This window comes from Elgaria multicarinata, chromosome 1 (genome assembly GCF_023053635.1).
Source record: "Elgaria multicarinata webbii isolate HBS135686 ecotype San Diego chromosome 1, rElgMul1.1.pri, whole genome shotgun sequence".
Lineage (NCBI taxonomy): Eukaryota > Metazoa > Chordata > Lepidosauria > Squamata > Anguidae > Elgaria > Elgaria multicarinata.
The window spans coordinates 28844888-28872250 of record NC_086171.1 but is presented as its reverse complement, the minus strand read 5'-3'; the positions used below and the strand labels follow the sequence as shown (position 1 = coordinate 28872250).

Here is a 27363-nt window from a genome sequence, read left to right as displayed (position 1 = left end):
TAATGTTAGGATCTGACAAGTAATTTTTATATAATCCTAAAATGGTAGCGGTGGTTTTTAAATCCCTGCTCCTGCTCCTGTTGACTCAAATGTAATTCCTCTAAATTTAATGGATTTTACTCCCAAGAAAGTGTACATAGGATTACAGCTGTGATCTCTGTTCTTGCAAGGCTATATCCCTGATGAATGCTGCAGTAGTTTCTACATGGTGAAATGTCCCACATGCCCATTAACCTTTTAATGCTATCAAGCTGATCAGTTCAAAGGACTTGTCAGAAACAGATCTAAAGGGTGACAGGATCCTATTGACTGGGAAAAATAATCCAATAGTGTTGTCTCCATATTATAGCGAGGGGCCCATTGAGACAGAGGTCTTGACAGCAGTGGAGAAGCTGAAGTGAGTAAACAATTATCTGTCATGTTGTTTCTAGATTACGGGTTCTCATAAAAAGATTTCCCTGTGATATTTTTAAATTTTGAAATCTAAGTGCAAAGTCTTCACATTCCTAGATATTTGTAATCCTTTTAATAACACAATACTGAATGTTCCTTTTTGCTTTGGATGGTGACCAGTTTACACATTATAACAGCCTGTAGCAATTTAAAATGGCCACTTTGCTCATTCATTTATAACATTGACACTCAAGGCGGCCAATAGATGATGTAACGCAGCCTTCCCAAACCTAGTGAACTCCAGATGATTGAAATTCAACTTTCACCAACCCAAGTCAGCATGACCAATGGTTAGGAATCCTGGGAATTGTAGTCCAAAACATCTGGAGGGCACCAGGTTGGGCAAGGCATCTATTGGCCACCATAAGTATCAATTTTGACAGAAAGGAGGAGTATAAATGTAATAAATGAATGGATAGGGTGGCCATTTTAAAAGTGGTAGTTACATGGGGAGCCATTCATGAGCTGCAGCTCACCATAAAGATCAGGCTTCACTATGTCATCTTATACTGTAGTTTCCCAGTGTGGTAATGTGGAAAATCTTGCCTGATAGGCCCTGTAAGCTGATACAAATAGCTCCGCATGTACTAAAAGCCACTGTGAGTGGAGTAACATGAAGTGACCCACATGACATACCTCCAGCATCCTGAATTTAGTATTATATTACTTTTCCTTATATTCTGAAGGAGAGCCTGAGTTTAGTACAGTGTCGCTTTTTTTCTCATTCCGAAATGCCCTTGAATACTTTTAATTTTTAATTTGTTAACCAGAAAAACACCATGACTGCTTACAAATTTCACATCACTTGACAGCAGAACTACCGCTTTGCATGAGACCCAGACTTCACTGATTATCATATTAAAATTGTCTTCAAATTGGGGCTGCTCACGATCAAGCTAGCTCAGCGGGGGTTTTTTTTATAAGTTGGATGCCATTCTACAGCTTTGTAGAATCTCCTGGCCCACCGTATCCTAGGCTTAAAACAGGGCTGGAGGATCTTTTTCAAGTTGAGGGCTGCATTCTCTCGGGGGCTGCATACTGGGGTTGGCAGGGTCAAAGTCAGCAGTGGGAGGAGCTGAAGCCAAACGGGGATGGGGCAAGAGCAGGTGATGCACTGCTCAGTTTGTGCCTGCCACACCCTTTCTCTCCTTCTCCCTTTCTCCTCTTCTCTCTCTTGCCTTCTCTCTCTCCCCCATACCTTCTCCCACCCTGCCATCTTCAACCACCACAGTGCAACAACATAGAGTGGCCAGGTATCCTCCTTTTTAAAGGACAGCCCTCTGTTTGAAGTAGGGTGAACATATGAAAAGGAGGACAGGGCTCCTGTATCTTTAACAGTTGTACTGAAAAGGGAATTTCAGCAGGTGTCATTTGTATATATGGGGAACCTGGTGAAATTCCCTCTTCATCACAACAGTTAAAGCTGCAGGTGCCCTGCCTTCTTTTAAATCTGGTCACTCTAGTGTAGCTCCTGCAGCTTTAACTGTTGTAATGAAGAGGGAATTTCACCAGGTTCTCCATATATACAAATGACACCTGCTGAAATTCCTTTTTCTATGCAACTGTTAAAGATACAGGAGCCCTGTCCTCCTTTTCATATGGTCACCCTAGTTTGAAGGCATCCTCTGTTTGGAAGCCCGTCCTAACCAATTCCACTTTAAAGATAGAGCCATAAAAACTGTTTCCCAACCATAGTTAGCACCTGGAGAGCAGGCTGAACAGGCCAGCACACAGGTCACCTGGTCAGTATTCCATAGTACTGTGAGATGTATTCTATTTCTATTTAAATTAGAATAAACTAGGGTCACCATATGGAAAGGAGGACAGGGCATCCTCAACAGTTGTATTGAAAAGGGAATTTCAGCAGGTGTCATTTGTATGCATGTAGCACCTGGTAAAATTCCCTGTTCATTACAACTGTTCAAGCTGCAGGAACCCTGCCCTCTTCTGTATCTGGTCACCACCGTGGCTTAGCATGTCATCTGAACAGGGTCATAGAAATATATATATATATATATAGAGAGAGAGAGAGATTTCTATATATATATAAAAAACTTCATTCTAAACTGTCCACAGTCCTTGAAGCAATTTAATCAAGGAACCATCCTTAAATTATTTCCTGTTATTAAGATAATAACATCTATAAACTCTTTCCAGAAATTTGTTAAGGTTTTGGCTGGGATTTATGTGAATATTTTTTTATTTATTTTGAGGAACAAATAGAATTTTATGCCTCTAAGGCTGGTTTTGGTCTAAAATTCTTACTTTAAGCACCTTGTCAGCTTCTTATTACGTATTTGTGAGATTAGAATGTACGCCTATGTGGCAGGGTGTTGCTGTTTTATTCTTTTACTATGTACAGCACCATGTACATTGATGGTGCAATTATTATTATTATTATTATTATTATTATTATTATTATTATTCAAACTGTTTCGTACCTGAAAAAGAAAAATAGTGTGCTTGGGTTGGTTTTGTTTTTACGACAGTATTAATCTCTCTTCTCTCTCTGTCGTTCTTCCTAACAGATCAGCTCCTAGCAATCATGATCGGATACAGCGTCTAAGGCAAGAATTTCAACAAGCAAAGCAGGATGAAGATGTAGAAGACAGGAGGCGGACCTACAGTTTTGAACAACCATGGGTAAGGGCTGACTTATTCCAGTCTATGCGTATAGCACTGGACAACAACCTGGTGAAATTCCCTCTTCATCCCAACAGTTAAAGCTGGAGGAGCCCTGCCATCTTGAACAGATAAAAAAGGGGGCAGGGTTTCTGCAGCTTTAACTGTTGTCATGAAGAGGGAGTTTCACTGGGTGCTGCATGCATACAAATGAAACCTGCTGAAATTCCCTTTTCTATACAACTATAAAGATACAGGAGCCCTGTCCTCCTTTCCACATGGTCACCCTAGGCACAGGGCACCTCTGAAACCTTGCTGCTGCCTCAGTATCTGCCACCTTAGCCAAATGCCTCACTCTACCTAATGGTAGGGCCAGCCCTGATTCCTGCCGTGGTAACCCACTGCATGGGAAGGAAAAGGGGTGTGTGTTGTACCCCTCTTTTTAGGATCCCTTCCCTGAGGCTGTGGGTACGTTTGTTCTGTATAAATGAGGGGCCTCTCCTTACACTTCAACCCTTGCCTTTATACACCCTCACACCCAGTTTGAGGAACACTGTTCCCCCCCCCACTAGGCGTGGCCGCTCCCTTAATACCACTGCCACCATATAACCTTTATTTAATACTTTTAGTCTCACTGAGAGACTAGCTATAATGAAAGATGACACACTGTGTGCTGTGAACAAAAGAACTTATAAGTTATTAATTTCACATAAGATGGTAAAGAAGATTTGTTTGTGTGTCCAATAAAAGCTCTGAAATTAACGTTTCAATTATTCCTAGCCTAGCCTAACCTAACTCCTCCCTCTATATCTATCGCTAAACAACAGATTGTCCCTGCACTCACTAGCTCTAAACCCAACTGTCTCTTTTAATTAACTTGACTCACCCCTATTTAAACTCCAGTCGCTCCATGCTCTCCACCAATCATACACCAGCACACCATTCACTCTCTCTCTTCCGCCTCCCCTCTTAACTAACTTGCCATATTAATTCTACACAATGGACATAAACAACATTACCATAAATATACGTACCAACCTTCACCATAACTCACATTACTTAGCTGGACATCGCAGGTGTCAGAAAGAGAAAAAGGGCAACCCGCCCACTTTTGGCTCTGGCCTTGCCCGCCACTGACATGTGGCCTGATTACCCATGAGGAATTGCGGCCCTCAACAGAAAAAAGATGGCCCACCTGTGGTCTACTGCTAGTGGGTCTCAGGGAAGAGTCATTTAAAGGCCTTCCTGCAGATTCCAGGAAGTCTGCCGAGGACCTTCTGAATGGGAAGTGTGTGCTCTACCACAGGGTGCAGCTCAGCCACATCTTTTACCCTCCCCTGCTGCAGCTGTTACCATTAATCCCTGGTGCAAGAAAACTTAGATTCAAGGTCCTGGGTGACCTTTAAACTCCTGACTCCTTCCTGCTCCATCTGTGGCCTGGCGTTCCTAATTTCATTTTGTATTGTGCTCTGCCATCTGTCCGTTCTGTAAAGGGTATTGTTTGCCCTGTGACAAGGCTTAGCTGGGTCACATCAATGCAGACTAACTTATCTGTCCTTCAGTTTGTGCCTGTAGGGGGTTTGTGTAGGCATTATTTACAAGAACATGACTCTTCGTTTGTGTTAACTGCACAGTTTCAAATAAAAGATAGAAGCATTTAAGGCGTTTATGCTAGACTTCGCTTGAAAAATGCATTAAAAAATGCACTGATACAAGTATAATAATGTGAAAGGAACCAGCAACTTGATTTTGCCAAGGCAGGCAGAGATGTCTTGAAGAGCACTGCTTTTCAAGCCCCCTTTCACATGGATAAAATATCTATTTATTTTATTTCTACCACCACTGTCCTGCTTTTTAGTATGAAAGGGCCCCCAAGGCATAACAAAATGCAACTATTTTAAAACATTGTGTGTGGGAGGGTTCCAGTTAAAAAAAAGTGCAATTAAAACTACCCACCACAGTCAATAAACCACTGAGAGAGAGAGAGAGAGGACATCAATCTCATAGGAATAATAACTATCGTTAATTAAATCAGCTATGAAAGGATTTCTGAATAAGAATATTTTAATCAGTCTCTTAAAAACTGGGGAGAGAGAGAGAGAGAGAGAGAGAGGTCCCAAGGAAGGGATTTCTGCTATTAAGAGGAAAATAGGTTGACCATATGAAAAGGATAACAGGGCTCCTGTATCTTTAACAGTTGCATAGAAAAGGGAATTTCAGCAGGTGTCATTGGTGACATTCCCTCTTCATCACAACAGTTCAAGCTGCAGGAGCCCTGCCCTCTTGACCAGAAACAAAAGGGGCAGGGCTCCTGCAGCTTGAACTGTTGTGATGAAGAGGGATGACGCCTGCTGAAATTCCCTTTTCTACGCAACCGTTACTGATATAGGGGCCCTGTCCTCCTTTCCATATGGTCGCCCTACTTGAGGAAACCACTTAAAAGGAACTGATAGCCACTGATAGAGCTGAGGCACTTGAAGTTGGATCATAAGAACACAAGAGCCATGCTTGATCAGTCCCAGGGTCCTTCTAGTCCAGCATTCTGTTCACACAACTAGCTGCTCATGGGAAACCCACAAGCAGACGTGAGTGCAACAGCACCCTCCCACTCATGTTTATTTTTATTTATTTATTACATTTATATACCGCCCCACAGCCGAAGTTCCCCCACTACTGGAGTACATGCTCATACTGCCTCTGATACTGGAGGTAACCTATAGCCATCAGGACTAGTAGCCATCAATCCTGTTTGATAACCTATGCACATGAGGATATTCTTCTGGGAGAAGACATTCCTTGGATACTTGAGTTGTTTAGGACACCACACACACACACACACACACACACACACACACACACACACACACACGTACGTCACTGGTTTGGGGTGATGGTATAAATCGCAAGCCCAAACTGTCCCAATAAGGAAACAAGACTTGGAAAACCTCTTAAGTTTGCAATGGGGCCTACCAGCAGATAACTGTACAGGGTTTAAAATTAATATTTGCTATGATGCCATGGAAATGCATAGAGAGATGGCTTTTGCTCTCTGGCCATAACGAAGAGAGCTATGTCATAAATATATTTATTTTATTTATTTACAATAGTTATATAATGCTCCACATCTAAACAGATTCTGGAGGGGTGAACAATAAAAGATGAAAAGATAAAAGAATAACACGGCATAATAGAATGTTATTTTAAAAACCGAATACTAGTAAAACCCATGGCTGGTCAGACAGGGAAGGCTTCCTGAGATAAAGGTGCTTTTAGGAAACACTGGAAGCAACACAATGTTGGTCCTTGCCTGACCTTCAGAGGCAGGGAGTTCCATAGAAAGGTGGCCACCGCACTGAAGGCTCTTCTCTGGGTGGACTCAAATCAGGGGGAACCCTCAAAAGCATACCATCTGATGACCTCTGTGACTGGGCATATTGATAAGGGGGAAGGCAGTCTCTCAAATATCCTGGACCCAAGTTGTTTAGGAATTTATACACTAATACCAAAGCCCTAAACCTGGCCCAGCAGCGAATAAGCAGCCAATGTAGTTCCCTGAGCAAAGGAGTTGCATGCTGAAACAGGGCAGCTGCTGACAACAGCTGAACGGCTGGGTTCTGCACAAGGTCCACCATCCGGGGCAGCCTTAAGGGCAGCCCCACATGGAGTACCTTGCAGGAATCCAGTCTTGAGGTTCTTTACACAGCTATACCACAGTGGCCAAGCTATCCCTGTCCAGGAGAGGCCATAGCTGCTGAACTAGCCAAAGCTGGTGAAAGGCACAACAAGCCGCAATGGCTCCTTTAGCCTCCAGTGACAGTGATGGGTCTAGTAGTAACCCCAGACTATGAACCTGATATTTTAAAGGGAGTGCAACTCCACCCAGAACAGGGAATGACCTTTCTCCCGGATTCGGGAAGCACTCACCCACAGGGCTTCCACCTTGCAAAGGATTCAGGCCATTTCTACACCAGCCCGGTGTAGAGGGAGGGAGGGAGGAGGATTGTGAGATCCTCCCCTTAGTCCACATGTGGGTGCAACATCTCAGGAGGAAGAAGGGTGTCGCGCCCGCCATTTTGTTTTTGTTTTTTTTAAAAGGAGATGAGTGCATGTGCGCTGCAACTAAATGTAAGTTAAAAAAAATTTTAAAACCCGACCCCGCTCCCCTCCCCTCCGATTTCTCCCGGCCCGGTTCCTTCCCTCTACTGATCCCCACTACTCACGGGAAGGAGGGAAGACGCTGGGACAGGCAGCCACACCTCCTGCGATCTCGGGACGATCCTGAGACCGTAGGAAGAATCGGATATTCCCAGGGAGTACTTTATCCCTGAGAAAACCCGTTCTCTTCCCTCCTTCCTCCCAGGAGTCCCTGTGCGTCATTTGAATACACAGGAACTCGGCCGTAACCAGCCCGCATTTTCAGGATGGTGTAGAAATGGCCTTAGCTTCCTTTTCTAGACTCTTATCCAGCCCTTTACTACGTCTAGGCACTAATCGAGGACTTGCACAGCCTCACCTGATTCAGATGCCACAGGTGTGTCATCCAGATACTGCATCACATTTTGGGAATATGCATATCATATTTGTTAACCTGGAGAATATATTACATATTCATTTCAGTCTTCCTTTGCACTTTCGTCTCCTGAAAAGTATTGAGTTCAATCTCAACATTAAAACAATGAGGACAACAACCATACCCTTAATTCAGTTTTTTCTGCAAGTCATTGCAAAATTCTCTGTATGTTTCTCTATGTAAAATATATAGGCTTCTTTTCAAAGCTCTCTTATAATATAAAGTATGTTTGGTTCCCCTGGGAAGTAATTGAATAAAATGTGTATTTATTTATTTATTTTGATGACTGTCCCATTTTCCATTAGAAACAGTAATGATAATTCAATAATCCATTAGTTAATATTTTCATATACGAGGCCCTTGAAAAAGGATGTGCACTTCTCTACTACGCGGGGGTTCTTCTGCTTAATTTCTGGAATGCAGTGATTTAGGGATCTTGGGAAAACTGTCTGAGGAAAACGTGCACTCAGAAGGACTTGAGAACTTAACTACTGAAGGTCATGGGCCAAATGTTGTCTCTCCGAACACCATAGCAACTTTAGACAGGCTGCTTGGTGCATATTATAGTTTCCAGCAATGAGTGAGTGGGGAATTATTTAGATGACAGGCTGATTACCTCAAGAATGGAATAATTTCCTAAATTGTGGGTCACAACACTGACCTTTCTTTTTTTTCTCCCCACCCACCCACCAACCAAACAATGAGGGCCTCTCCCCCACTGGGCTGATCATGCAAATGAACTTAAAGTGACAGTAATTCTGTTTAATGTATTATTTTTAATCCTGTGCCTCATTGTTGCCTTGGTTGATGGCCTGTTCCATTATTAAAGCTAGCTGTGTGTGTGTGTGTGTGTGTAAATGCACATGGTTGTGCCTTTTTATCCAGATGCATTCATTAGAGACAAGGTCCATTGTACCTTGGAATTACCCTCCCCCGTCTTGTATTCTAATCTGGATAACATCACTAAGCTTGGAAGGGATAAAACAATGATCTCATCCATTTTGAGAGCGCACAATATAGTTTGAGCATTGAGGAACAATAAACCCATCTCTTTAAGGCACATATGTGACTTGGTTGCTCTCCCCAAAATGCCTCCAGATGTAGCAAATACCAAAACGTTGCTGAAAACATAAAAGTGGTTTACTATGTGCAGGTAGGAGGGTATTTCAGCCATATTCATAAATGCTTTCTATTCTTTTCGCCTCAAAGCTCTTGGCCCAAGGTATGGTGTGTGTGTGTGTGTGTGTGTGTGTGTAATGGTGGGGTGGGGAGTTAGAATGTACCTGTGCAAAGCCTTTTGTTAAACTGCTGCATTAGCCTGAAGGAACTAATTTGTGTCCTCAAGAAGAGTGAGAAGATGGGATGGAGAGAGGCTTAGATGGACGTACTGCTTTAAAGCCAGAAAAGTCCCTCAGATCCATGACGGGAAAGTACACCTTTCCCTCCTGGTTTGAACAGTGAAAGCAATCTTCCATTTGCAGAGCCGTGTGAACTATGAATAACAGAGACATGTGGTTTTGTCTTTAAAATGGTGATGAGAGAACTGAGATTGTAGGAGCAGAGATATAGGAAGGACACACACACACACGAAAGAAGAAGGAAATGAGGATTTGTGTATATGTCTAACATATAAAAATGACTTCTGCCTGAATCATGGTTTTCCCAATCCCTGGCGGATGGCCGTGACCACATGCCTCTTCCCAGATCACAGTGGGCAAGGGTCCATTTCAAATTGTTCCACTATGATCCCGTTGGCAAAGTCTGTACTGATGGGCTGCGTGAGAGCTGGCACTTTGGCCTGAGAATATGTATCTGCTCTGCCAATAATTAATGAACTCCTGTCCTCAAGGCAGGCAGTCCAACAACTTTAATGGATACAGACACTCTTATTACAATCTTTCAACTGACATTTCCTGAAGAGAACTGGGCAAAAATGTTGATGTCCAAGACATGGCTCAGAACAGCATGTCTCGATTTTTTTTTATTGATTTTGTTAGAATGGTGATTTATCTTTTCATTAACACTAAGGGAATATAGTAACATAAGAAGAGCTATGCTGGGTCCATCTAGTCCAGCATTCTGTTCACATAGTGCCCTACCAGCTGTTGATCAGGGACCCATGAGCAGGACCCAGGACACCATGCAACAGCACCCTCCCGCCCATGTTCCCCAGCAACTGGTATATATAGGCTCACTACCTCTGATACTGGAGATAGCACATAGCCATCAGGACTAGTAGCCGTTGAAAGCTTTCTTTTCCAGGAATTTATCCAACCCCCTTTTAAAGCCATCCAAATTGGTGGCCATCACTACCTCTTGTGGTAGTGAATCCCATAGTTTAACTATGCGCTATGAGAAGAAGTACAGGTCAGAGCTCTTTAGGGCATAATTGTATGCATGTTTTGAAAAAGAAAAGTTCTACAACTCCCAGATGCTCCAGACACTCATGTTGGCTGTGGGAAGCTGGGAGTTGTAGGACTTTTTTCTGTCTAACCATGCATAGGATTGCACCCTTAGGGCTCAGTGCATGCATGGAATTCCTGCACAAGATGGAGCTTCTTTATTTGAACCCAGGGGTAGGGATAGCTCTGTTTACGGTGTATCCCCAACAGGGAAATGAACGAAGAAGTTCTTGCTGATGCAGGAACTCTGTGTGTTCATTGTGACAGAAGGACATAAGAAGAGTGTTCTATTCCCACAGTGGCCAAACAGATGCCTATGGGAAGCCCAGAAGCAGGAAATGAGTTTAATAGCATCTTCCTGATCTTCTTCTTAGCAACTAATATTAAACACACTCTGCTTCTGAGGGCTTCTTTAAATGAATGATTTATAGCACGCTCTTGACTGGCCACTCACAGAAGTTGCCTTTTATTTGGATGATGTTGTGAGCCTCCTCCATGTCTCCCACTCCTTTCCCCAGTTATTCTGTTTTCTAAAAAAATCCTGGATATCCTGATTCATCTGAAATATCTTGGGATTTCCTGCTGTGTGCAGCTGAAGTTGCACTACAAATCACCCACTAGAGGGTGCTGTCCATTAAAGTATATGAGCAGGGAAGTTTTTGATTACAGACCACATGGTCGCCCCTCTCCTCCCATGTAATTCAGCTCATTACAATTGTGGAAGAGAAGCAGGAAGCAAAGTATTGGTAAGCAAATGTGATTTCCCTTTAATATAAAGAAGCCCTGATACTGGAGGTAATAACAAGAACAACTAATAGCCATGGATAGCCTTATTCTCCATTAATTTTCCTAAACCCCTTTAAAAGCTATCCCAATTGGAAGCCATCACTACACCTGTAGTAGTGAATTCTATAGTTTAAATATGCACTGAGTAAAGTATTTTCTTTTATCTGTCCTGAATCTCCCTCCACCCTGCTTCATTGGATGACCCTGAGTTGTAGTATTATGAGAGAGTGCCTGATTTTATATACCTAATTTTGTACACCTCTATCATGTTTCCCCTTACCTTACCATTTTTCTAAGCTGAAGAGCTTCAAATCTTGTAGCTTTTCCTCATAGTGGAGTTGTTCCAGCCCTTAATCAATTTGGCTGCCCATTTCCACACTTACTCCAGTTCTATAATATTCTTTCTGAGATGCAGTTACCAGAACTATACACCGTATTCCAAGTGTGGTTGCACTTTAGATTTGTATTAAGGCATTATGATATTGGCAGTTTTATTTTTGATTCCTTTCCCAATGATCTCCAACATGGAATTCAGTGTTTTCACAGTAGTTGGAGTTTTCATTGGGCAGTCCATCACAACGCGGACCCCTTTCCTATTCAATTCCCACCAGTTGATACCCAATCAGTGTATACATGAAGTGAATTTTTGCTTCAATGTGCATTATTTTATGCTTGCTTATATTGAACCGCTTTTGCCATTTTAGTACCCATTCTCGTAGTTTGGAGACATTTTGGGGAGCTCTTCACTGATCTTTTTTGAGTTAACTGCCCTAAATAATTTGATGTCATCGGCAAATTTGGCCATCTCCTTGCTCACCCCTAACTCCAGATCATTCATTCATTCATTCTCTTAAGTGAAATGCATCATCTCTAAACTTCCAGCATGATAATGGGGTTGGACTCGATGGCCTTATAGGCCCCTTCCAACTATACTATTCTATGAACTTATTCCCATTCTCTTAATAATTCCTAATAATTCTTAATACCTTGTTGTCACTGTTGAAGGCTCAACAAGTGTGTATTTTAACTGTGTATAAGTTCAGGATAGGTAATCATGGTAGTCTGTCCCAGCAAATAAGTCTTGTGTGGGACCTTAGAGACTAAAAACTGTGTTGTGCTTTAACACCTTTTGTAGACTAGCCTCCAACTCATAAGATGAAAGGCAGATCATTTCCAGCCAGTATCCCCAATGAGCCTTCTGCCTTTTCTCATTTACCGGCTATCTCTAGTCTTGCCATAATACACAAATTGATCAGTGTTTCTTCTTTAGGAAATAAATGAGGGCATATCTCTAATTGTTACAGTTTCGTCCTTCTGAAAGTCCTGAATCTTTTTGTGATTCCATCACATATGCATATCATTGGCATTAACTTCTGCAACACATATCTAATGTTTTTCTATTAAGGTGATACATTCTATGCAAAATGTTTTTTGATGTTTCTGCTCCTATATTCTAGAAAGGGCATTCCTTCTACTAAGACCTTACGTTAGAATATATATAAGGATCTTACATCTTAATGATCTCCACATCAGCATTCTTGTTGGACTTCCTTTCTCCTATACTTTGCTTAACAAATGCTCAGTGCAGTGGCCATCATTGTGGAAGACATAAACATCTATTTATTTGTGTATTAACAGCCAAGTGGTGGCCTTGACCACCATTTGATGTAAAAGGTCAGCACTCATCATACATCTCCTTGCAGACAAGGCCGTACTTCTTTGCAATTTGCACAGTTAAAACGGAGCCAGCTTTGTTTGATAGCTTTAAAGAATTATGATAATTATACTTTGCCTTGTGCTGCCCTGTTTGTACAGGTGTTAACTACTTATACTCTGAGCACACAAGTTGAGTTCCAGTGTGCTGGAATATATTTTTTCACTTTGTGGGAGGTTATTTTTCCATCTCCCATTCATGATGTATACTGTTGCCAGGATTAAAAATTGTGTGCAGATGTGAAATAATTTTCCTAACATGCATTGTCAGTCATTTACAAAATCACAGGGTTTGGTTTTGGGTCCCCCCACCCCCCGGTCTATAGATTTCTATTTGTCAGCTATGAAACATATTTTCCAATACAATGTGAGTTAAGTGTTGATAAAACCTTGCCCTTTGGGATATTTGCTCCTTGCCTAGGATTTATTAATTTATTTACTTTCCACCATTCCACCATAAAAGCCCTCAAGGCAGCTTACATAAACACACATACACACACTATATATATATATATATATATATATATATATATATATATATATATGCAGTGATTAAAAAAAGAAGCTAAAATAATTAAATAGCAAGTTGTAAAACCTGCAGTAAAAACAAAACAAAAATAAAGAAAACAAGCCATTGCAGCAAAGAGGTTCCGATTATTCCAGAATCTTGAATAAACAGGACAGGTTTAGCCTACGAAAGTTGGCATCATGTAAACCTTCTTAGGGAGGGAATTCCACACCTGAATGCCAACATTGCCCTGTGCCAAAATACTGAAAGCCTGGCATCTGGAGAAAAGGTCTAAATTGCCAGGTCAGGTGATATGGGGGAAGATACTGCTTTACATTCCCTGGATTGGAACGGGGAGAAAGATTTAGGCTTGTAGGTCTGTATTAATAATGGATCACACAGAGGCCTTAGCTAGACCTAAGGTTTATCCCGGGGTCGTCCCTGCCTGCTCCCAGGATCCCCTGTGTGTCATTTACATGAACAGGGATGACCCCGGGATGATCCCAAGATAAACCTTACCTCACCTCTAGCTAAGGCCATAGTCAGCAAGGTGTACCTGATAATAGTGTCAGATTTGTAATGGAGGTATGTGGATTCAAATACCCATTGAGCTATAAAATGCCTTCTAGTTAATAAAAGGGACTTTTTAGAGTCAGCCAAACTCCTCATAGATGTCTTTTATTCATTTATTTATTTTGGTTCACTTATATATCCTGCCATTCTTCCAGCATGGGATACAAGGCTGCATACATGGGGTTCCCATTCAAGCACTGTCCGACAAAACCTGCTTAGCTTCATCATGGTGTCTGAATATTTGTCCTCATTCCATAAGGCTAAGGTTGCAGAAACTACCAACAACTTGCTTTGAACAGTGTTGAAACAATGTATCCCCTCATAATGATCTCTGGTGCATCATCTATAAATCTTTGATTGACCAAAATCACACGGTCTCCATTCAGATAGGTCCATATATGACAACTTTGTCTTAATATCAGTAACATTCTTACATATCTGTGAAAACCTTTGTAGATTCCTGCAGGGATATTCTGAAGTCTACCTAAAGATCTTAAGAACCTAACATTTAGGCCTACAATGGTAGGCCGGTGTGTGTGTGTCTCCTTTAAGTATATTTCTAAGCTTTTCTTTCATGCCTCTCTCTCAGTAATACTTTCATGTCAACAACCAGGATTATATTAATACATTATGTTGTGAATGAGTCTACGTAAGTTTATTTTGAAGACTTTATGACCTTGACAGCCTCTTTTTTACCCAAATGGTCCTGTTGTTTTGTCTCAAAAAAATAAGCTCCTCCCCATTAGTTCCATGATGCACCAAAGAGCCCAAATGACTGTTTGGAGTGGGGGGAAACACTTAGCTTTTCTAAATGGTTATGGAGGGGACAAGACTCTGTTAACCATCTAACGTGGTGTTGGCATATGAGATTATAGTGTAATCAGTGTTGCTAAGCTTAGGAACCATGTATTATCATTTTTACCCATCTGGCAAAGAGCACACACACATCGCTTTACCAGTGCAATCCTTTGTAATTTCCGCTAGCCTTATTTCCTTTCGTTTTGACGTTTCTCCCACTCCATTTCCTCTCTTCCTCAAAATTATCAGAATTCTCCTCCTTTCTTCCAGCCCTAGAGATAAACATATTGAATGTTACCTGACACAGGTGAATTGCAGAGGATGACTATACTGTTATTCAAAATGAACATTCAGTGAGTGTGAGATTCTGTGTTTCCCTGCTGGATCGGAATTTCACTATTTGGCTTCAAGGAAATGTCAGAGAGAACAAGGAACAACTCAGTTGACAGTACTTGTCTTTAGTATTATAACGTCCAAAGAAACATTGTCCAAACGTATCCTAAAATGAAATCACACCAGAAGCCATCGTGGACCGTTCATACCTATTTTGACTTTTTGTGTGTGCAGAACGGTTATTTTTTTTTACATTGTGTATATGCAGAGAAGTAGCATTATTTATTGTTTGAAAGTCAACAAAAATTAATCCTTATTACGTTTTTACTTTTCATGTCCTAGCCAAATTCAAAGACGTACTCGCAAAGTGGAAGGCATTCTGTGTCGGTAGAAGTTCAAATGCAGAAGCAGCGGCAAGAAGAGAGAGAGAGCTTCCAGCAAGCTCAGCGTCAGTACAGTTCATTACCCAGGTATGGCAAGTGTCTAACCCTACTGGGCAAATGTGTTGCTAGTCCAGTTCCATCAGAAGGAGATCAAGAATAGTAGTGCCCACCATCTATGTTAAGAGGAATCCTTTGTGGACATGCATATAGGGTAAATGAGATGGTGGGAGAGGAGGGAAATCATATGGCAGCCTCTTCCCCTGACCTATACACATCCAGTAGACCCTCTGTAGAGAGTCCCTGCATGTCCAGACATCAGGAAAAACTTCCTGACTGTTAGAGCAGTACGACAATGGAACCAGTTACCTAGGGAGGTTGTGGTCTCTCCCACACTAGAGGTCTTCAAGAGGCAGCTGTACAGCCATCTGCCAGGGATGCTTTAGGGTGGATTCCTGCATTGAGCAGGGGGTTGGACGCAATGGCCTTATAGGCCTATTCCAACTCTATTATTTTATGATTCTATGATTCTACAGTATGTTTTAATGAACACACATAGCTTAGAGGTGAAGCCTGAAATCTTTATGCAACCCCACCTGGCACACTCCTTTTATCTCATGTGAACATCTGCAAGGGACTACGGTTGGATAAAATGGGTTGGATCCAGATTTGCTAGTTCATTTATTTATGTATTTCATGTCTATGCTCCTGGTCAGTCGAAAGGCAGATCAGGGAATAGGGATTCAGGTTGTGCTGTATGGGGTTACACTCCCCCTGAAAACACAGGTCCACAGCTTGGGTGTACTTCTGGATTCAGCCCTGAGCCTGGATGCCCAGGTTTCAGCGGAGGCCAGGAGTGCATTTGCACAGTTAAAGCTTGTGTGCCAGCTGTGCCCATTCCTAGAGATGTCGGACTTAGTTACATCCCGTTTGGATTACTGTAACATGCTATACATGTGGCTGCCTTTAAAGAGTGTTCGGAAAGATCCGCAGCCAGAGCATTGACCGGGGCTGGTTACAGGGAGCAGACAACTCCCCTGTTCGTTTCCAGTTTGTTTCCGGGCACAATTCAAAGTGCTGGTTATGACCTATAAAGCCCTATTCAGCTCAGGTCCAGGTTATCTGAAAGACCCTATTCTCCCTCACGAGCCTATCCGTCCTCTGAGATCTTCAGGGGAGGCCCTTCTCTTGGTCCCACCACCATTACAGGCAAATTTCTCATAGTGTAAAAACTGACATAGTGAAAAATAAATATGAACTTGATAAGAGGAGGTAGTATTAATGGAAGAGTTCTTTCTTGGAGAGCTTGTGAACAAAGTGAATTTTGGATGGAGATGATGATGATGATGATGTATGTCACAGAAGACTTAATTGAGTGAATAGAAAAATCACCATGAAAAGTTATATCATATTGGGCCACTTCCAAGTTTCTGACACATTTAATTGGCTCCAGTATTTAAGTGCTATCTATAGACATGCTTCAGTTTAGAATTGAGATTTATATGCAGAGTGTTCCCAGGCAGCTTAGAGCCCAGAAGGGAGATCAATTCTTAAGAAAAGGGGGTTTGCTTGTGACTACCATGGGGCTCTACCTAAGGTCTTCAGACATTTGCTGAATGGTTTAGGCTGGCTTGGGGCAGAGATGGTTGGAATCATGTTTAAAGTGAGTATGAGACCACCTTCAAAAATAATGGTATTTAGAAGACAATGGAGGATTGGGTTTGAAAAGAATAGCAGTCCCTTAGAAGGATGCAGGGATGTTTGGAAGAGGTTTTATTTCAGCGTGGTGTAATGGAACAACCTTTAAGAAAGCCAAAAAGGAGGATTTGGCAGGGTCCATTTCCCACTACCCCATGGTATTGATTTTTTGGAGATCTGGATGAGTGTATTGAAGACTGAGGTGATGGGGGACCATGGGTTTGAAAGAGAGAAATGAAACCATAATAACAATAACAATAATAATAATAATAATAATAATAATAATAATAATAATAATAATTTATTTCTTACCCGCCTCTCCATTTGGATTGAGGTGGGGAACAACAATAAGTATAAAATACATAAAACTGAATTAAAAACATAGTATATAATATTAAAACATCCTAAAACCATCCTAAACTGGATAGGCCTGCCGGAATAGATCAGTCTTTATAGCTTTCTTATATGCTAAAAGACTGTTAAATTGATGAGTCTCCTCCGGCAGGCCATTCCACAGTCTGGGAGCAGCAGAAGGGAAGCTCCTCTGGGTAATACTTGTCAGCCTAATTTTGGCAGACTGAAGTAGATTCTTCCCAGGGGACCTGAGTGAGCAGGGCGGATTGTACAGGAGAAGGCGATCCCGCAGGTAGCCTGGACCCAAACCATGAGGGTGTGCACCTTAAATCAAGAATTTGAATGCTGCAATCCATTTCCCAAGTGTGCTGCTGGCATATCTCTGCGTCCGTGGCACGGGCAGGGAACCTGTGGCCCTCCAGACAACGCTGGCTCCAGGTTGTTTAGGGCCCATGGGCGAGACGCCCTCCATGAGCCCCCTCCTTCTACCTTCATACTGTAGTTGTCACTAGCTGTCATTGCTCCTCATCCTCTTTCTCATCAGTTGCTACCACTCACTTGCTTGACAGGCAGAGGGCCAGTGAGCAAGTAGGCCGCAGCATCTGCTCCTCTTCCTCCTCACCACGTCCATTTGTCGGTGCCAGAATGAGAGGCAGGTGAACAAAGAGGTAGCAATGGTGAAGAGGAGGAGCAAGCCCAGGGGGCGCTTATTAGTAGGCCCCTGCGGAGGTGTGGGCCCTCAGCAGATGCGCAACCATACCTACCAATAATAATAATAATAATAATAATAATAATAATAATAATAATAATATTTCTTACCCACCTCTCCATCCTGATTAAAAACATAGTATACATTGTTAAAACTTCCTAACAAAATTCCTAAAAACATCCTAAAATTCCACTGGATAGGCCTGCCGGAAGAGATCAGTCTTTATAGCTTTCTTAAATGCTAAAAGATTGTTAAGTTGACGAATCTCCTCCGGCAGGCCATTCTGGGAGCAGCAGAGGAAAAGGTCCTCTGGGTAACACCTGTCAGTCCCTTGACGCCGGCCTCTGCCTCCAGATGTCATTGGACTACAACTCCCATCATCTCTGACCATTGCCCATTCTTGCCAGAGCTAACGGGAGTTGGAGTCCAACAACATCTGTGAAGGGGACATTTTAAAGGCCTCGCCCATGAATTGCCCTCACGCCCTGCGTGCGAACTTCCTATAGGCATTTAGTTGCTGGAATAAATGGGCTTTTGAGGCCGCTCTGGCAGGACACTTCTTGTCTCCTTAAAGGAGGATCATTGGAACGTGTCTGTTATTATGTCTCTGGTAAATTGTTTTTTGTTTTGTTTGTTTTGTCTTTATCTGAAAGAGCGTGCAGCACAATATTGTTTCATTTATGAATTACAGGGGACTGTGGAATAACCTTCCACAGAGGTATACATGTATGCTCAGTTCAGGGAAAACAGATTGTTCAAGGTCTCTGCTACATAACATCTGTGCACAAACAAATTAATAAGTCCTTCAGTCTTTGTTTCCTCCCTTCGTGGAGAATCTACATTCATGCAGCTCTAAATATAACTTGTTTCCAGAATTCATAAATTATTTTGATAACTTCCCATCAAAGCGGTGCAAACAGTCCAACCAACTTTGAACTCGCCTTATGGCTAACAGGCAGAATGAAACGGGGTCTACTCAATTAATCCTTGTCATTTCCAGCATGAAACTGTTTAAAGTCGTATCCAACTCTCAAGTTGGAGCCTGCTGTTGAAAAGTTGTTTGACTGCATCTCAGAAATTCTGGCAGCTCTGTGAACTCAAGAGCTTCATTCAGTTTGCTGTAAATTGTTTCGCAAAGGGGATTCGGAAGCAGAGTTGTTTTAGAAGGCTTAGGCAAAGCTAAACAAAAGTCTGAATGAATTCACATTGGCTAGAAAATACAGTCACCCGGAGATCTCAGTGGGCTGTTCATAGGCGTGTAGCCTTTATGACCTTCAGCTTATATACAGATGAAAAAGAAGTGAGACGCTACGGTAACAATGGAGCCTGTCCATGTGATTCTGGCCATAGCTAGATGGGGTGATATCCCAGGGTGATCCCCGGGATCGGCCCTGTGCGTCCACATGACGCACAGGGGATCCCGGGAACGGGGACGGATGATCCCTCCCTTGCCCTGGGATCTTGCCCTAGCCTTTGAGCCCGCTTTTTCCGCGGTCTCAGGCTTATCCTGAGACCGTAGAACATGTGTGCGGGCGTCATGGTTTGTCCTGGCTCTTCGTGGTTACTCACGAGGAGCCGGGACCCATGCACGGGGCGCAGAGCTCCTTGGGAGCTCTACGCCGATTGGGGGTGGGATGGGGGGAGCGGGAAAAATCATTTAAAATAAAAAAGACTTACCTTTTGCGCACAAGCATTCGTGTGCTCTTCTTTAATAAAACAAAAAACAAAATGGCGGGCGCGACGTACTCTCCCTCCGAGGTCGTTGCGAGCTATGTGTAAAAAGAGGGGGAGATCTCACGATAAAAAATATCAAGGGATCTTCACTCCTCCATCGTGCTAGACCAAGTCCGGGAATATGGAGCCGTGGCAAAGAGCTGTGGCAAAATTTACATATCAACTTAAATTAGCTAAAAGCAAGGTTAAAATATCTAACTTTTATACACCATGGCATGACTTTATTTCACATACTAATCAGGGCCACCATATGCAGCAACATCTATCAAAGCATTTCCTCAGATTATGAAAAAGAGGCCAAATCTAACATAATTTGCTTTTATAAAGAATTACAACCAAAATCTCTAAGCAGCCAATGGGATCCTACCCATTGTTTGCATAATATATATATATATATATATATATATATATATATATATATATATATATATATATGAAAACAAAAGACATTTCGGAATGACAAATGCCCTGATTATGCCACATCAATAAGTTGACTTCAACCTAATCTACACCAAGCAGGATATTCCACTATGAAAGCGGTACATAAAAGGCAGGAGCCACACTGCTGCTTTATAGCAGTATTGAAGTGCACTGACAACTGTTGGGGCCCATTGACATGTACCATATACCGCTTTTATACTGCTTCATTCTGTTGGGGCCCATTGACACATACCATAAACCACTTTCCTACTGCTTTATCCTTTTATATACCGCTTTCATACTGCTTTCATACTGCAATATCCTGCGTGGTATAGATTAGGCCTTCATCTCTCTTGGGCTCCTACCTATCTCTTTGGGTTTCTCGATCTATGGCCTCCAAATTTTCCTTTGCACATTCACTCCATTAGTATTCTCACTGTCGCTAGGCCAGGGGTGGGCAACTTGTGGTTCTCCAGATGTTTTGGCCTACAACTTCTATCTACCATAGCCAGCATAGTCAATGGTCAAGGATGATGGAAGTTGTAGGTCAAAATATATGGAGAGCCGCAAGTTGCCCGCTCCTGCCTTAGGCTGTGTGTGAGCTCTTCTTCCAGCCCCACTTTCTCACTGGGCACCCACCAATTGTCAATGCCTCAAATTGCTTTCAATAGGTTTTACTCTACCACTGCCTTATCGGGGAGAGAGTAAAGGGGAACCCTGTGGTAAACAAGGAACTACCTGGAGTGGAGAAGGCAGGAACTCACTCTGAACTATTTTCTGCGTGTAAGGAAGCTCATGTGGTTGCTCCTTCTGGCGCAGTGGAGACGGGACGTGTGCTCACTTCACCTTCCCTCCGATGCAACAGCAGCTTCCAAGCCCTTATCCGAGAGGTGGGAAGAAGTTGCTTCCCTCCTCAGATGTCAGCCCTGCCAGCCAGAGAGTCAGGAGCTGCAGGCAAATGGCTGTGGTTTGTGGGCCATAGTCTTTGCTTACTGCAAGCCGAAGGGGGATTGCACAACCCCAGCATGCCCCTTCCGAGGGGCGGAACCCGCATCTGGTGGTCTCCTCATTCATTCAACTCCCACCTCCATTGTCTGTGTGTCTTGCTCACATCCTGGTTAACTAACAGATTCCTTCCTAGGTCAGATTTACACCAAGCAGGATCTAGCGCTATGAAAGCAGGACGAAAGTGATATATGGTCTGTGTCAATGGGCCCCAACAGTTGTCAGTGCGCTTCAATACCACTATAAAGCAGTTGTGTGGCTCCTGCCTCTTATATACTGCTTTCATACCACTTTCATAGTGCTAGATCCTGCTTGGTGTGGATCTGGCCTTACTTTTTTATTATTATTATTATTTAAGAATTTTTATGCTGCCATTCAGCCAAAAAAGGCTCTCACGGCAGCTTACAAAAGTATTTCTTGACAGTCCCTGCCCACAGGCTTACAATCTAAAAGACATGACACAAAAGGAAAGGGGATTGGGAGGGAGGAGGAGGAGGGGGAAAAGGAAAGCAAATTCAGGCACTACAATCTTAGTTGCAAAGTTCAGCAGTTACAGTTGACAGCAGGAAGGAGGGGGCTCTCAGCTGGAGCTGGACCCAGGCACGGTGGAGAGGTGCCTGGCTGCTGGTTCCTCCCTCACTGGTGGCCTCTTAATGCATGCCTTGTTTAGGGTGCAGCTTCACCGCCTTAAGCACGATATAGTATGGCTCAATAGATAATATTTCTGGCTGCTGCCAGTTAAAATCAGACCAACGGCTTGGTTAAGTACAAGGCAGTAGTGAGTAGGAAGTGTCTTCAGCTTGAATTATGTTCAGCTTGCTTAAATTTCCTTTGGTTGACTATTCCGATATCCCATATAATCTAGTGTTTTTTTATCTACAGCAGGATGAACTTGGAGAGGGCTTCGTCAGGTTAAAGACAGGCCTTTGGCAATCAGGGTGGTTAAACCCCTGCATACTAATGTCCCATGTCCTGGTCTATTGTGGCATTAAATGTGAAGGTTCTAATTGCTGTTACAGTACTAGCTGTCAAGTGGTGAATATTTATAGTGTAGTGCCTCAAGGATCACCTTTAAATGAAAGAATAGCAGGTTACTCTAAGCAAAAGAGACAAGGCTGGCACTTTGGAGCAGAGGGATGGAAAGGTCCACCAGCCGCCAAGCTGACATCATCATCTGGGAATCCGCCATGATGGGGGGTGTTGTCTGAACTGTTGCGTTACAGTTCTTCTAAAACAGGAATGGTGAATGTGTGGCCTGCCATATGGTGTGGGACTGCAACTCCCATCAGCACTGACCATTGGCTAGGGCTGATGGGAGTTGCAGTCTTAACAACTGGAGGGCTGTCTGTTCCCCACCCCAGTTCTAAGGCTATCCGTTTCTTCTTCTGCTGTTCTCTGTTCATCATTGTACACCAGGAGTAGACAACCTCCAGGTCTTTGGATTACAACTCCCATCAACCCCAGCCAACATGGCATTGATCAAGGATTATCAGAGTTGTAGTTCAGAACACAGAGGTTTGTATAAACCTCTGGGAAAATCAGTACCGATTGCTAAGTAACAAACCAGGACTTGACATTCTGGAGCGTTGTATCCAACATTAGTCAAACTAAAGTCCTATTTGTTTCAATGGGTCTACTCTAAGAAGGATTAGTGTTTGATAGAACCAAGCGTACCTGGACACAGGCCATAGCTAGACCTAAGGTTTATCCCTGGATCGTCCAGGGGTCAAATCTGTTCATCTAGGTGACACACAGGGGATCCAGTGCTCAGGCAGGGGTGAACCTTGGATGATCCCAGGATAAACCTTAGGTCTAGCTGTGGCCACAGTGATGTATAAAATTGAAGTGAAAGGGAAAGTGGCAAGCATGTTGATCTGGACACCACATGTATGAGTGTAATAATGACCATCTGTGTGTGTTTAGAGCAAAAGTTGTAGGACACAGAAGGCATAGGCTTTTTAAGGGTTCTGGGGTAGTTGTTAACCCTGGCAGCAACCCACCCTTACTGGGTTTAGATGACATTTATTTATTTATTTATTTATTTATTTATTTATTTATTTATTTATTTATTTATTTCATTTCTATACTGCCCAATAGCCGGAGCTCTCTGGGCGGTTCACAACGACATGGTAAACCATGTTGGCAAGGATAATTAAGCAAATTGGGCTGATATGGTATCCAGCACATGCAGCATAGTTAATGAGACAGCGTGGCTTCTTAACCATGTTGGCGATCATGCAAACTTCCCTATGCTGAATTGTGGCATTGAAAAATACAGCATGTATACAGCTTTAATGCATGGGGTTCTTTGACATTATTTTGCATGTGATTACTTACCACAGTTTTATGCCATATTGATTGGGCTCAGCTCTCGTCTTGGATTACCTCAGCTCATCTTTGGATGTGTGGCACATGGTTATGTGGAAGACTGCTTTCTCGATCATAGTGGCTTTATTGTGATGCTCCGTCCAGAGGGAGATTCACTTGGTTCCTTCACAGCTGGATATTAGATGGTGAATTAATACGCTGTAGTTCTGAAAGGTGTAAGGGGAGCCTTGTTGAATCAGACCATGGAATAATCTGTTCTAGTATCCTGTTTTCCACAGAGACACAGATACCTTCAGGAAATCCACACATAGAAGATGAAGGCAATAGACTTCCTGTGCTATTGCCTCCAGCATTCAGCATTGATTTGTGGATTATTGTTGTTTATTGTTTGTTTGTTTATTCATTCAACTGGTGAGTTGCTGAAGCTCTCAGGGCAAAAAATCTAGTTAAATGCAATTTAAACGCTATGAGTAGCCACAAACACAGTTTAAAATAGCAATCATTACAATCATAAACATCTAATACTAAAAAGATCCACAAAGTTGAAACATGGGATCAGTGGTGAGCTGCCTTGAGTGTCTCACACACTAGGGTGACCATATGAAAAGGAGGACAGGGCTCCTGTATCTTTAACAGTTGCATAGAAAAGGGAATTTCAGCAGGTGTCATTTTTGTATATACGGGGAACCTGGTGAAATTCCCTCTTCATCACAACAGTTAAAGTGCAGGAGCTATACTAGAGTGACCAGATTTAAAAGAGGGCAGGGCACCTGCAGCTTTAACTGTTATGATGAAGAGGAAATTTCTCCAGGTTCTCCATATATACAAATGACACCTGCTGAAATTCCCTTTTCAATACAACTGTTAAAGATACAGGAGTCCTGTCCTCCCTACTCACACACTGAGGTAGGGTGGTGGAATTATTATTATTATTATTATTATTTATTTATTTATTTATTTATTTATATAGCACCATCAATGTACATGGTGCTGTACAGAGTAAAACAGTAAATAGTAAGACTCTGCCGCATAGGCTTACAATCTAATAAAATCCTAGTAAAACAATAAGGAGGGGAAGAGAATGCAAACAGGTACAGGGTAGGGTAAGCAGGCACAGGGTAGGGTAAAACTAACAGTATAAAGTCTGTGTTCAAGAAATAAAATAGTTATTTTAGATAAGTATAAGTAAATTTATTTACAAAGATATTTGTCTACTTTCAGGCAAAGCCGGAAAAATGCAAGCTCCGTATCTCAAGATTCTTGGGAGCAGAACTATTCTGCAGGTGAAGGTTTCCAAAGTGCAAAAGACAACCCCAGGTATTCCAGTTATCAGGGCTCCAGGAATGGCTACATGGGAGGCCACGGCTTCAATGCCCGTGTAATGCTCGAAACGCAAGAGCTGTTGCGTCAGGAGCAGAGGCGCAAAGAGCAGCAGCAGCTGAAAAAAAAGACATCTTCTGAGGGGTCCAGCAACTATGACTCCTATAAGAAAGTCCAGGACCCTAATTATGCTGTTCCGAAAGGTCCTTTCAGGCAAGATGTACCACCTTCGCCATCTCAGGTTGCCAGGCTAAACAGATTACAAACACCAGAAAAGGGAAGGCCCTTCTACTCTTGAGTCAAAGGTCAATGTCACATGCAATAAAGGAACGTTTTCATATGAAGAGACTTGTATTTTGGGAAGAACCCCCCCCTTTTTTTTTTAATGGAGGTACTAAGGAATTATTGTCTGTTTCAGTGCCTTTAGCAAGATGGGCAAAGGATCGGAGGGCCTTACGTCTTTGCCATTATGTCTCGTCTCAAGTGTTATATCCACGAAAGGATTTTCTGTCATTTGACAATCATACTCTAGGCAAGTGATGTGTCTTAGTTATCAAGTGTCCTAGCCCAGTCCTGTGCTATCAATGGCTGCTTCACCCCATTTTGCTATCAGGTGTTCAACTCTGCAATGAGTTATGGTTTCAACATGCATCATCATGAATTTGTTTCTGATTAAAGAACGCATTGCCATACCTTTGATTGTTTCCCTTGGGTTGAGCGAAAGGAGTACATATCAGTGATAAGCAGTAAGGCAGATGTCCTCTTGAGATCTCTGGTCCTTGATGTTTTACAGTGATAAATATTTAAATGTCTGTATGATGAAATACTGTTTTTCTTTGGCTGCACATGTTCAATCTTGAGTCCTATTGAAAAGCTTTATCCTCATTCCTAAGCAAAAACTTTTATTATTATTATGTTTCATTTATTCTGGGGACCTTGTCGCATTTGTCTTATACCTTAACCATATATACATCATATTATCTCCGAGATCATTGTATTTATAAGTTAACACCGGCGAACATCATGGGACAGAATTTTGTGATTTCATTCAACATGCGGAATGGCTGGCAGGAGAAGATATCTCTGGTTCGGTATAGCATGGGTGTTTTTTGGGGGGTTATTTTATAAAATCTTTCCCATTACATAAAAATGGAACCCAACAATGAATTCTTCATGAATCAATGCTCAGTTACTCCATATATCTTGATAATTTAATTTGTCTTTATTTTGTGGCTGGGAAAATGCAGGACAAAATAAAACAAAGTTCTATTTTTGAATTAAAAATAGCTTTTTTAAAACCTGTCTTTTTCGACAATTTGTAAAGACTCGTGGACAATTTGCGCTGTGCTTCCATGTTACTGTATTTTTGCATCTTGGTATCACAATGAAGATCAACCACAAATGTGTATAAATACAAGATAAATGGAAGGGGGCAGAATTGGTACACATCATTGTGAAAATGTATTGGTGTCCAAAAATAACTGAAACAAAAAGATTGTTCAGGCACAGATATTTTTAACATGCATATTGGGTATATGAAATTTTCCTTTGAGGGTCTGAACTTTCATGTATCGTGAATATATATATATGGATTGCTAAAGTGCCTGCAAATCCTGATGTGAAAAGGCTTGAGATTTAAAACTCAGCATATCATGCATAAATGAACAAAAGGAAAGAAGTACCATGTATTGTATGTGATTGATAATTTGCCTTTTTCAAAAAGAAAAAGAAAAGAAAAGAAACCTGGCCCATTTTACTTTTGCCTCAACCTGTTTCTAGAATATATGTGAAAATTCAGCACATGCTATCGGTGTCTTTTATGCCTGTTTGTTAATTTTGTTTGTTAATATACTCAAGTGTTAAAGATTTGTTACTAATGTAAGCACAATGACATTGGATGACTATGGCTCTTTTACGCAGAGACTTACAACACTGTGTAAAATGGCACTCTCTGTAAATACAGAAATTTAGAATAAAAAGACTTTTCATCTTGGTTTCAACATCCTTTTGAAGTGTTTCAAAACGGTAGCCATTATTAGCTGGTGTGTTTAAATATTTCACAGATGTTGTTTTATCATGTTCTTGGTGGTTTAAGCTTCCTTTCCTTTATGCAATTATAAACATTAGCTTAAAAAAAGAAATTATTTGTTTGGCCCATTGAAGTTCCAGAACTGTTTTCAAAACAGAGAAAGTGGTTAAATGCTTTGAAGTATCTACCTATATAAAGCGCTAAGGTAATGTGTGGCAATGCATGACATAGAGGTTCTGAGCTGTGACATGCTGGAGTCCTGAGCTATGAGAAGAACTTTGTATGCTGGAGGTTCTGTGCTATGAGAAGAACTTTGTGAGGCTAAGCAACAGGATATATAAATACAGGGGGGAGCTGGGAGGAAGTGGAGGGGAGTGGTGGGGAGTGGGGAGCTCAGAGAGGAGGCTGGACAGCTCGCTGGCACATGCACAGACCTCAGGTAAGTCGTTTGGGTTGGCAGGCAGGTGAGAGGGGTGGGAGAATGGTTGGGAGGGAACGGGCGGAGCGGCTGGGAGGAAGAGGGGGGGTCCAATGTACTCCCAGTTGGCCTCACACCCAGCTTTTCTTCAGCACCTGCAGAAAAGCTGGAAAAGTATGATACTGAGCAAAAAAGTACTAGAGTGCAGAT

General features: G+C 42.1%; 1 protein-coding gene across 3 annotated transcripts in view; it reads left to right on the top strand.

Moving 5' to 3' along the window:
* Positions 1-25086, top strand: part of PARD3 (par-3 family cell polarity regulator) — a 680003-nt gene extending 654917 nt beyond the window's left edge. For all 3 annotated transcript variants that reach the window (XM_063125521.1, XM_063125527.1, XM_063125514.1), the window contains 3 exons: positions 2982-3096; positions 15101-15228; positions 24608-25086. In XM_063125521.1, the coding sequence (XP_062981591.1) occupies positions 2982-3096; positions 15101-15228; positions 24608-25004 (640 nt within the window). In that variant the 3' untranslated portion in view covers positions 25005-25086. The remainder of the gene's footprint in view (positions 1-2981; positions 3097-15100; positions 15229-24607) is intronic.
* The last annotated feature ends 2277 nt before the right edge of the window (positions 25087-27363 follow it).